This window comes from Cariama cristata, unplaced genomic scaffold (genome assembly GCF_000690535.1).
Source record: "Cariama cristata isolate BGI_N322 unplaced genomic scaffold, ASM69053v1 scaffold4438, whole genome shotgun sequence".
Taxonomy (NCBI): domain Eukaryota; kingdom Metazoa; phylum Chordata; class Aves; order Cariamiformes; family Cariamidae; genus Cariama; species Cariama cristata.
Genome location: NW_009630489.1, coordinates 43008 through 56053, shown reverse-complemented (window position 1 = coordinate 56053; position 13046 = coordinate 43008). Strand labels below are relative to the sequence as shown.

General features: G+C 36.8%; 1 protein-coding gene across 1 annotated transcript in view; it reads right to left on the bottom strand.

Moving 5' to 3' along the window:
- Nucleotides 1–1827: 1827 nt before the first annotated feature.
- The window catches only part of HACE1 (HECT domain and ankyrin repeat containing E3 ubiquitin protein ligase 1), a 49814-nt gene continuing 38595 nt past the window's right edge, over nucleotides 1828–13046 (bottom strand). The window contains exons 19-23 of the mRNA XM_009705547.1: nucleotides 9185–9316; nucleotides 8373–8471; nucleotides 8007–8077; nucleotides 3185–3298; nucleotides 1828–2733 (exon numbers count right to left, since the gene is read on the bottom strand). Coding sequence (XP_009703849.1) covers nucleotides 2631–2733; nucleotides 3185–3298; nucleotides 8007–8077; nucleotides 8373–8471; nucleotides 9185–9316 — 519 coding nt within the window. The 3' untranslated portion in view covers nucleotides 1828–2630. The remainder of the gene's footprint in view (nucleotides 2734–3184; nucleotides 3299–8006; nucleotides 8078–8372; nucleotides 8472–9184; nucleotides 9317–13046) is intronic.

The following is a 13046-nucleotide window of genomic DNA, read 5'->3' as shown; positions in this document are numbered from 1 at the left end:
CCATTTTGGGGCCAGTTCTGTTTAACATCTTCATTGATGATTTAGACGAGGGGATCGAGTGCATCCTCACTCAGTTTGCAGATGACATCAAGTTGGGTGGGAGGGCTGATCTGCTGGAGGGTAGGAAGGCTCTGCAGAGGGATCTGGACAGGCTGGATAGCTGGGCTGAGACCCACTGTATGAGGTTCAACAAGACCAAGTGCTGGGTCCTGCACTTCGGTCACAACAACCCCATGCAACGCTACAGGCTTGGGGACGAATGGCTGGGAAGCTGCCTGGCAGAAAAGGACCCAGGGGGGTTGGGTCCACGCCAGCTGAACACGAGCCAGCAGTGTGCCCAGGTGGCCAAGAAGGCCAACAGCATCCTGGCCTGTATCAGAGTCAGGCATTGGAATGAGTTCCCCAGGGAGATGGTGAACTCACCATCCCTGGAGGTGTTCAAAAAATGTTTAGATGTGGTGCTTTGAGCCATGGGCGTTTAGTGGGTTTGGTGGGCATGGTGGTGTTGGTTAGATGGTTGGACTTGATGATCTCTGAAGTCTCTTCCAACCATAACGATTCTATGATTCTATGAAGAAATAAGCAATACAGCCAGGGAAGCAAGCACTGCCCAACTGCACAGAAAAGCAAACTACTTTTGCTAACCGAAGGATCCAAGGTAACTGGGATTTAACACTAAAACCCCACGTAGCCTCAAAATCTAACTTATCTGAATAGTTTAAGCTTCCAGAGTGTGCCAGAAAGAAACAGCATCTCTCCACTGACTGAAGCAACAGTCTAAACAGCTTTCACTGCATTGCCCTGCTGGAAGAGTCTGCTCTTTCTGCTAACTAAAACTGGTATTGTCCTTAAGTCGCCGTCACAAACACTGCATAAGAATTTAAGCTAACATTTATGCATGCATCTGCACAAACAGAACCAGAAAGCTAATAAGTCTATGTATAAAGCTTAGCCCAAAGGCCAATTACTGTGGCACCACTGAATCAGATGGTCTCTCAGATTTCAAACCCCCAGAGAGGTTATGTATGCTTTACATTAAAATAAATAAATAAAAATCTGAAAAAAACAGCACTAAGTAAGCAGACGAAACAGATCAGCTGGTGAACTCAGGCTACACATGCATTAGTACCTAGTGTACGAAAACGTGAATGGATCAGTAGCAAACATTTCTGCTGAGGATCTGAACCTTAACATTTACATGTTTGCGGGGGTTACCATACCTGAACTCATTTACTAACTCTTCAGATCACCTCTTCAGATTGTTTAGGTTTTGCAGACATAATTAGATGTTCATTCATTAGCATTTGGTACATTTTTGAATCATGTTTTTCTGTTTAGTTTCACCTGGAGAGAATCCAGTTTGCACTCTTTGAAGCAAAAGCATGACAAGCAGGGATGACCAGATTAATTTAAAACAAAACAAAAAACCCACCCACAACCAAAAAACTACTCCTAGCCTGAACCAACACACTAATGTAGACCTACCCTAGTGTCCCTAAAAAAGCAGTTATTCAAATGCATCATCTACCCCACCATGTGCACCTACTTATCAAAAACACGGGCTGATGAGACATTGCTGTGTATTTTTACATATTAATATATTGTAATCATATACAATTTTTTCTTTAAATTACTATAGTCTTGTCAGTTAACCTCAATAAGCTCTAGTTTCTTTCTTGTACATTTGCTTATGTCCATCCATACACTTTGACAATGCCTTCTCAAATGCTGTTTCCATGACAATTTGAATTATAGTAATACAAATAAAAATTCTGCGGAGAAAAGAATAAACCACCCACAAAGACACACAAACTTGTCACATTCAGATTCTGGTAAAAATACTAAAATTTAATAATATCTTTTGAACATACAATTATGTCAAGGAAAGAGTAAAGGCATTCAAACAATGGATATAGATCTTAAATAATAATTTACAAATTCTAAACTGCAAGTTGACTATAAAGTCACAAATACTTTAAATATTTAGTAGAATATATTGTAAATTCTAATATAAATTAGATAACATCATCTGTTATTTTTTCCAGTGATAACAGTCTAATCTTTACATACTATATACATTAAAATACTAAAAAGTTATAAAATTTTATTTCTGTTACTATGCAAAGAAATGGAAAATACATCAGCTCTGCCTTACTGTACAATATCCCAACTGAACCTCCTATACTGTTCTCTGCAAAAATAAACGGCACTTTCACATGCAACAAGGCATGAAGTACAAGTCTGTCCATTAGCAGTATGCCATCCGAGTGCAAAGTAAACTGAAACGCAAATGCCATTCAACCATATAGTTGAAAATCAAAAATAAACTGTGGAAAGAGATTCTGACAAACTTTCTGATTCAGACTGAAGTAGTAACGCAAAGCACGTAAACTGATTTCCATACAGATCTGTAATTTTAAAAGATGAAAATTACAGCATACCAAGAAGTTTGTCCTGATGGTATCAACGTTACTTTGACAACACATAATGGAGGAAAAGTTGCTGATCCTGCACGAATTTTGAGGCCAGCCCTGCCAACGGGCTGCAGCATCTAAGCTGCTTTTCTTTCCAAAATTACTTCTGCCCCTCGGAATTGCACATCAGTCATCAGATGAGTTTTCTAGACTTCGTTATGCCATTGTGTAACCATAGCTTCCACAGTGCAATGCCACAAGAAGCCTGTCCTTAAGTATCTCTTTACTTGGGTATTCAGGTAACTTGAGCATGTTGATACTGAAAGGAAAAAAAAAAAAAGCCACACCACAGTTCAGTAAGAAACTCAACAGTAAAGATTTCTGATGGAAAACCCTGAAGATGTCACATTTATTGAGGAAAACAAACTTGTGCTGCATTATAGTACTACTGAGCATTCATCAAATGTATTGTAGGAAATTAAGGGTTTTTTCACTTCAGTAAATTGTAATGCAATAATTTAATTTGAATATTTCCTTATTAATCCCACTGCCTTCAGTTAAGCAAAATGAAGTAGTAAACAATGAGCAAACATAATGTAACATCATCTGGGCTAAACCCCATCACTTTCGTGTTGGATAGTGAATACTCCACAAACTGTAAAATGTTTTTTGGTCTTTTAATGAAAATATTCCCAAGAATTGTACTTTTAACTGCAAAGGACAAGAAAAGCCTTGGTTTTAAGATAATTCAATGACACTAGTTAACATACCACGTGCTTGATGTTGGTAAAAGATTTGCAGTATACGGCACAGCAGCAATTGTAAAATTTTGCAATCCGCTGCCACCCATTATATGGGCAAAGCCACCATGAGGCACCCTGGAACTGAGAAAATTCACAGAAATTAGATCATTACAAGAATGTTATAAGCACCAAAATATAATCTTTATACTGCAAATATTTCTTACTGCTAGTAATTAGACAGTTACTAATACTTTTATCAAGGTTCCCCCTTTCTTACCCATACCAAAATTCTCATTGTCTAAATGCTTTTAATTACAACATTGATTAACGCATTTGTCAATTTACAGTAGGCATCAAATTGAAGGATATTTAAGAGAATTCTGTCTGTAAAGAGGACTCATTTCTACAACCAGTTTTTATAACAGAACATTATCTCAGTTTAGGCAAACATCTATGGTTATTTACGCTTACAGTTTAAGAAACACTACATCATTAAAAAGTCTATTCTCCAATTACCATCTGTGGGACAACTGACCAAAGCGTCCTTAACATGTCTTTTCATTTACTACTTCAGAAGAAATATTTCAAGTAACTAATAAAAGCATTGCATCAGTCACACTATCACCCAGAGACAACCTATGGCAAAACCAGAACACATTGAAAAAAAAAAAAAAAAAAATCACTAGCTTCTGCAGGACTGCATTCTCATTTAATCATATTACTCTTTTTTTTTCCTTTTACCAATATATTATTCAAAGATTACTCAAGGTGTAAATGGACAATAGCCCTGGAGTCTTCAGAGTCCCTCCCTATAATTTTAAACTAACAGAGACAAATAGAATAAAATTCAGATATTTTTATAACACCAACTTCAGTTGGTATGCATTATAACGTAATATGCAGTTAGTCCTCACACAAAAAAGAAATAAAATAAAAATCAAAAAACTATAATGAAAGGATAAGTACTAAAGAAGTTGGCTGTGAGCCAGCAATACATCCTTGCAAAGGCAGCCAGCAGCCTCTTGGGCTGCATCGGGATGAATGTCACCAGCATGCCGAGGGAGGTGATCCTTTCCCTGAGAAACATCTGGGGTCCTGCTCCGATCTCCCCAGTACAGCAGGGACAGGGATCAACTGAGCAAAGGGCCACAAAGATGGTAAGGGATGGGAGTGCCCAACACAGGAGGAGAGCAAGCTGGGTCTGTTCAGCCTGGAGAAGAGAAGGCTCAGGGGAATCTGATCAAAGTATATAAATACCTGAAGGGAAGAATAAATAAGGGGGACCACAAGCCTCAAGATGGAGCATACAGTGGTGCCCAGGGACAGGACAGGAGTCAATGGGCACAAATTGAAATCTAGGAAGTTTCCATTTGAATGTGAGAAAAAACTTTTTTTTTTTTTTTACTGTAAGGTGGTCAAATACTGGAACAAGTTGCCTAGAGAAGCTGAGGGGTCAGCACCCCTGGAGACAGTCAAAACCTGGCTGGACAAGACCTTGAGCATCCAGCTCGAGTTGACTCTGCTGCAAGCATGGGGCTGGACGAGGCAAGCTCCAGATGTCCCTTCCAACCCCAGCTATTCTGCAATTTTGTAGCTAGTAAAGAAAGAATCCGATAAAATGAAATAAATCTTCCATGAAATATATAACAGCTGTTAGAATTTTGGATTACAGGTTCTTACATTAAAAACAATGTTCCCGTATTCACAAAATCAAAGTGACTGTAAAAAGCAGGAGCAAGAACGGAAAAGAACGAAGTAATGTTTCCACTCACAGTAAAACGACTTGGCAAAAATGGAAAAGAGTAAGGGTTGCTACTGCCAAATGTTAAGGAGCTAGGATAGGGCTCGCAGTAACACTTTTTAAACATACCTTTAAGAGCTAGCTATAGTACCCAACACCTAAATCTGTATCACCTAGTTTAATGACAGTAACGTTGGGTATATAATTCTAGCACTGGTATAAGGTAACCACTACGGAGGGGAGTACTGATTATTTGCAGCATACTATTTCTGACATACAAATGGAACTGTGCTCACAGCCACAGTTCAGAATAGCTGCAAAGATTTTACAGTGGCACTCTTTTTATACCATGGGTTTGGTTCACATTTCTAACACAGTGCTGCCTCCCCTGCAGTGACTTTTTTTTTCCCCCCTCTGATGAACCAAGAGAAGTCCACATTCAAATCAGCAACAAAACAGACCTAACTGTTGAAAATTTCCCATTCAGTCCACTATAGCTAAAAGTTTTTACAATTTAATTTATTAAAATGCTTTTCATACAACAGGTCAAAATCATATAGTACAATCAAGGCTTTGAACATTTAAAAGTTACAGATGGCTGCCAACTTAACGCCTCCAAGAATGAGTTTTCTTTCCAAGCAAAACATTGCCAATATAGTGAATAAAGCCTTCCAAATATGTGCAAATAAGATCACAACATCTTCTCTCTCCTACAGTATGTGCAAGTAGCCTTCAGCAAGAGCAACAATACAATTTCATAGCTTTGGAACCATCCATACTATTGAAAATATTTAAGTTTACATCTGAATCCCAACTTTTCTACCTATTTTTCCACTTACAGATTTTCTGAAAGGAAAACAGTGTAGAAGAGATACTTTAAGCCAGTTTCCTTATGTTTTCTTTTACTTTTAAATGTAGTCATATACATCCATCACATTTACCAGATATGCTGAATTTCCCTTAAAACAGCATATAGCTTATTACTCAACAGAAACTACAGTCCCCTAAGAAGTTAAACAGCAATCCTGATACCTCCAGAATACCAATAAAGTAGAATTTATTATGATAAGCTGTCAACACTTCCCTCCAACTGTTAAGTAAAAACCTGATCAAAAGTTGCCAATGGATAATTAACAAGAATTTAGTCAAATACTACGATAAATACCAAACAGATCAAGAGGGGTGGGAAAAAAAAAAATAAAGTATGTGGAATTGGCAATACCATCTCAAGCAGCTGTCAGCAGAGAAAAAGTAGGCAGTGCCTAAGTAAACTTTCAGATCCCCAGCATGAGGCACAAGAATATATAAGATTTTTCTTGAGTGTGCTAAGACCTCCAAACACACAGAATCTGCTACTCAAACATGGCTTATGACAATTACTTTACTGTTAAAAGATGTCTCAGAATTGATACTAATGGTGAATTCAATGGTACCTCCACTGAAACTACCAAAGCAAGACTTCATTACACTGAAGAAAAAAAGGTGTAAGAATGGGGGAAGAAGACAAAAGGCAAAGTTTCAGAAATATTTAGAGATGTCAGAGAAACACTGAGTCTTCCATGCCCAGGAAGTAGGACTGTCTGGAATTTATGTGCAAAAGTGCCAGCTGCATACCACTATTTGAGGTGATTTTCAAAAGTTAAATTTTTATGGAAAAATATACACATTACATTTCAATCACTGAAGAAAAAACACAGTGGGTTCCTACTAGCTGACACAGAAAAAGACTAAGCAATTTGGTTTTAAATTCCAGCCCAGAGTTCTTAAAAGACATACCAAAAATTTCTTTCCTACTAACAAGAGATGAGTCAGAACAAGTCAGTATGTGATTTGTGACCAAAATGAATGGTGCTTAAGCATGTATTAATCAGACAACATAATTGTTTACTTGATAGACAGCGTCCCTTAGAATCCAGATTAACTCAAATGCCATGGAAAGAGAGAATGCGATTTCAGTATCATTTGGAAGGTTTTAAGAAGCATTTGAAACATGACCTTACAACTTAAAGATCCTTATTTGCCATCTAGATTTAGAAATGGACTAGTCCACTAAAAATGAAAGACCAGCAGCTGGCATGCAACAGATGTGCAGTTAGAACTGCAGGAGTCATTTCTGCAGAGGACAAAAAGAAAAGAGCGATATGCATAGAACTAGCTTCTTAAGTTGTCTGTGATCCCTAAAAACAATGAAATTCATAATAAATCAAGTGAAACTAATGGAATTTGAAGACCATGCCATTTGATGATACATCTGTGACTGAAATTCCTTGGTATAAAAGACAAGGTTTGCTGATTTAAGTATTTTACGATTGCTTAACCACAAAATTTATAAACAAAAGGTCAACTACTCTACCAATCCTAGAATATGAAGGGAACATCAAATCAAGGAGATGGTGCGATCTCTACTTGCCACAGACAAAGATATGTGTTACACAGCTCAGGTGCCACATGCATGTCTACAGATCCACTTTGCAAAACACCTGTATGCACAAACTTGGCAACCCGCCCAGCTCACAGGGGCACTTATTGCTCAAAACCTTCCCTCACTGCCCCTAAACCATAAAGGAAATAAAAGTGGCTTTCCCTGAAGAACAACTAGAATTTAGGACAGAAATCCTATATACAGCACACACAGTTTTGCATAAGGTTACATCTTCACTTGATCTTGACATGCTGCACTAATGTTGAATTCAACTCAGCTTTAGGAGAAGGATGTTCTGTTTATGCTGACTGAAGTGGTACCTAGTTATCTCATATATTAAAGCCTATATTGATTACTGGAGAAGCCAAGAGCCACATAAATATGTAAAAGGAAGAGGAATATAAAGCGCAGTTAAGTTCACTACCGCCTTGTTAAAAATTGCCTAGGACAGCAAAAAAGGCCTCTTGCAAAGTAGTCAAGTATAATAAATACGTAATCAATCATTTTGCTGGCAATACAGGCAGCAAAAGTATTAACACACACTTTGTCTACTTCGATCAACGTATAGAACATGAAAGTATGCAAAACGGTTTCTAGTTAGGTGATCTTGTATGGCAATCTGAAATCTCTTGACCTATTTCAGAATATCCAGACAATATATTTGTTGTTACAGAAGGGTTTCTCACCTGCCAGTAACGAACTGTAATAGTAATACTCTCTCTTCCTGAGTTAGTTCTTCCACAACGTCCCAGAACCACTAAATGAAAAATAAGGTACTTTGTATTTTCCATTAAATACTTGTAGTACTTGAAAAGATAATGGTAAAACAATAAATGGATTATTTGTGTGTTTGTTACCTAAATGATAAAAATTATCATCTGAAATTCACACATAACTAAGCCACTTAATGTAGATATATAGTATAAAAAACCTCCACAAATTTCAGCCAAAAATAAGCTTTCATAAATACACACAGAAAATGATAACAACAACAACACCTTTTTTTAATTAAAATGCCATAGTCTATATTATTAAAAAAATAATAATTTTACCTGAATAACTTGGTCTCCTCTCTCATAGCCACTGGTGTATTCTGTATTTTTTAACCAATCATTCACATCAATTTCTGGCATACCAGACAACAACAACTCCTTCAGAAGAAGCACACAGATTGTGATTAGTCCTCCTGACTAACCACTAATTCCAAGTGTTTATGTTATTTTAAAAATTAATGCTTTAAGAAGTATAAAAATTACTTTCTCTGTTTAGTTGCAACCTTATGGAACCCATGACTAAATTTTAATACAGGAATATTCTTGAATTCAGGTAACTCCACACGATCTGTTTAATTTAAGTACACAGTATCAAGAGAGAAATTATTGCCAAAGAACCTAAAAGAAAAAAAACTCTGAGTTTTGGCACTACTTGAGACAAAGCTTGAGATATGTTGGTTACAGAAGATCAAATCACCACAAAAACTTATTGGAATTCGATTCTGTGACTCAGAAAAAGTAAAGACAATACACAGCATCTCCTTACTTTTAAAGTACTTCTGTCCTCCTGTAATAAAATATGAAAAGGCTTAAAGGACGCAACATCCCGATTCCATTTTGAAATTACAATTTAAGGCATTTATCACTGGCACATGAAGTTATCGCATTCCAGGAAGATGGTCATTCTAAGTAATTAGGATAAGCAGAAACACAAATATTGAGATCCTCACAGATGCCCAGGAAGCAAAAACAAAGTGAAAGACAACAACATGGGTTTTTTGTGGGTACTGAGCTTTACTTCTGCATCATTACACTATTGATGAAGTATGCTGAACAAAGTATTTAAAAAAAGTATAGGCATTTCTGCTTACCAGTTCATATTCATCAAAAAGCTGGATCAAAGACGGTGGAATGAACATATGGAAGCCTTGTAAAAAGGCATTTATCTGAGGCTGAATGGCTCTTGTCATTCTAAGCTCTGTGACAAGCTGGACATACTCAGCCTGCAATGCAGAAAACTACATTAAGATATACAATAGCAAAATACATAGTGCTCATGCCAACACACACACACAAATTCAGTCCTCGATACATTACAAATCTCATCTACTGTAAGATGTTAAAGAGTTTCTATGCACTTTTCACACATGGAAGCAACCCAAGATAATTCAGAAGACCCCTCAGAGTTCACAGCCCCTTCTGCTCTTCCCCTTTCCTTCCTTCCAAAGGCAATTCCCAAACAGAAGTGTTTCAATCATAATACAAACTGATCAAAAAACAGGGACTTGGACTAAGATAAAGAAAGTGAATAAAACTTAGTTTGTCATGCCTGCATCTAATACAACCACCGTTGTGATCACCTAAGGACACAAAAAGGCCACGTTTGTAAAGGAAAATATTCTATTAAGCAAACTGAGATAACTCAGAAAAAAGGGTAAACTTCTGAAGGAACATTTGTGAGCCAAAAAGCTTTCTTGCTTTCCCCCTCTCTCTGGAAGTATAACAGAATATATTACTTAACCCTGCAAGCTTTGTTGTCTTAATAACAATTTCAGTTTAAGAGAGTCTTAAAATCTCCTCAGTTTTGAAAAAGAAAAAAAAAAAAAAAAAAAAAACAACAACAAAACAAAACATCAAACAAAGCAGAAAAGCATTTATAACATAACCATGTGAATAGACAGTATCATAGGTTGCATACTTTAGAGCTCTGGGGGCTCCAGTCCCTGTAAAAGATGTCGGTTAGAAAAGGAATCCACCAGAACTTTGCTTTTGTTGAAAACACAGAAGCCTAGGAGACTGTTAATGGAGGAAGGTTTTTAGAATGAGACAGATAAAAGTGCTGACATTAAAGCAGTATAAACATGTCTCATCTACCTTGACAAAACTACGCAAGTCTAATAAAGCTTCTTTACTCAAGAAAAGTGGTATCTACTTGAGAACAAAATTTATTCCTAGATTATTTAAGGTATTCAGTTTCAAAGTAACGCTTCGACTTCCTAATCATGATTTTTAATAAAGAAATCATGAAACATATCTCCCAATTAAACCATCTCAACTATCACCTTCCTTCAAGACAATAATCTTACAAAAATACTACCTTGATTTTTAATTTAAAAAAACATTAACCTAAACTTTTAGGTTCTAAACCTGCACAAAAGCAATCAAGCATTCTTTCTTTCCTCCCAATTCAGAAAAACAGAATGAAGTATGACACACTTTAAAACAGAAGAATATTTTTCAAAGGCAGTTCCTTATATTCACAGAAGTATAGAGGGGCTGTCATTTGCTTTGCAGTTGGCAGATATTTTTAAATATATTACCATGGTTTTATTAGAGTGAGAAGACAATTAATTTGTGAAGTGCTCTGAAGAAGAGGAACATTACCTAATCATATCTTAAACTGCAGAGCTGTTCCCAAAAATCTAGTTTCAATCTAGTAATCTCCCTAAAGTTGCTTCTACCGAAGACACCTCCCTTCTTTAAGGTATTAGAGGGGTAGCCAAAGGAGACTTACTGCACTAAACAAAACTCAGCCTCTGTGAATACATCCTACGAGCTCCAGGAAGAAATCAGAAAGTTTAGCAATATCAGGATTAGAAGTAGTGTTAACACTGGTCTTCAACGATCAAAAAGCCGTGTTTTGCATCTCTTAAGTTGCTGTTACATAAAGTAGGCTATTCAGAAAACAGGTTGTAGAAAGAAAAATTCACAATCTTATTTTTAAAAAATCCATTAGAAAAAACACAAACACGTATTTTCTGCATTACAAAAATATTTACATTGAACATTTCCATTATGACAGAAAACAGTTGCTGTGCTTTAGGTGTAACAAGAAATGTTTTAAATAGCCTGGAAGAGCATTCTGACTATCAGCACTAGTGCATGCCAAAAGACCTGTACCACAGAATTTACATAATATATGTCAATAAAAAAACCAGCCAATTTGTTTTTCTCTCTGTTCACTTCATTTACATTTTATTCCCTCTCAGAAGCCTTAGAAGCACATTACAAAACAGAAATATCTACATAATTTCAGACCTATGTATGCCTTCCTACGTAATGCATAAAAGGTACAATCCAGTCGTCTTTTAAGTGGGGATATTTGATTGAACACACAAGAGGCATCACAAATGTGATGACAAAGTCTAGTTTGGGTAAGGGGCTGTTTGGTATTTTCCTTTGAGGTAAATCAAGCAGAGATTATGCTTCCCCGATTTCACAACCCCATATACTGTGAGACAAGGATCGATGTTCATTATGATGTTCAGATTCAGAGAGCGGCTCCGTTCCAAAGCTGTTTGAAAAAAAATATGTAATTTTTCACTGCCAAACAGCACAGCCTAGCTCACAGACAGACAAGTCCCAGGAGGACAGAGAAAGCCACAGGATTGTGGAGATTTGCACCATTTTTTAAAACAGAATATGGTCAAACTTCGCCTAGCTCAGATTTTATTTTTTTCCTAAAAAGTAAGCAGAAAGCTGCAAAAATATACACTGCAAAGAACAAAGAGAAATGCATAGCACGGACACTGGACAAAGCCTGACTTTTCCCTTTGAAGTCTCACCATTACCATGACAAAAGGCAGATGAACCACTGCTATAACTGGTATTTCAGGTGGCGCTACGTGGATGCTCCAACTGCAAGACTGGAACATTTGCGTGGTATGGTCCCACCACCATTCACCTATTACACAGTTGATGTAAAAAATGAAAATTCCTTTCTTTAAAGAAAACAACTTTTTGCAAACAGCTATTACTACTGCTCCTCAGTGGGGCACTTACTCTCTTTTATTTTGGTTTTCAGTAGAGGGAGATGGATTGTTTGGCTGGTTTGTATGGGTTTTTTTGTTTTGGCATAGGGGCTTTTTTTGTGGACTTGTGGGGTTTTTTTTTTTTAAGGAATAAGGATTCAGTCATAATTGCATTTTTAAAAATGTTATCCTTTAAACAGGTAATCTGCTAGCGTGCACACACAGCAAATTCCTTTAGAAGCTGTATTTTCTTCTCCCAGAGGTATAGCAAATACAATGAGTTTTAAACAGCAATCTTTTATTCCTCAGGTGAAGGCAGAAAAAAAGAAAGATATGTCCTGCAGGGAAAAAACACCCAGGTGTTTTATAAAGCAAAGCAGACACTTTCCTGTTTAACCTGTTAGAACTGCTAAGCTAAAACATACTGCAAAACCATGTCACATTAAAGAAATTGCGAAAAATCCTCAAATACCACTAAAACACAGATATAAAATTTTCAACAAGCTGGTTTGCCGCTGTCAGTGAACAAGAGACAGTGTCATCTTACAGATGTTTGTTGACTTCACATTTTGCAGCTTCAAATTCAAAACCCAATTAATACTAACAGTTTCAAAGCTACCACAACAGTCATTTGTTTCTTACCACCTTTCAAATAAAAGCTACACAAACTCTCATCCCCTCCTGCCACAGCTGAGGAAGGCTGACGAACTAGAATGGATGCATCTGTTCCACCAATGTTCAACCACCCTTTTTAGTCTGTGCCCCAAGTCAGAAGTTAACAGAGAGCAATTCAAGCTACAAATGATCGAGGGTATCCTCATGTGGGCAAACTTCTAATGTCATGCTAACTGATAAAAGTTTTTGAATAGTTGTTATGAAACCACAATTTATGTCAAGTACATCTCTTGTATATATTGAGAAGCTAAGACTGCCCAGAAACAAGAATCAACATCCTTGCTTTCTCTGATAGGTAATAAAGAAA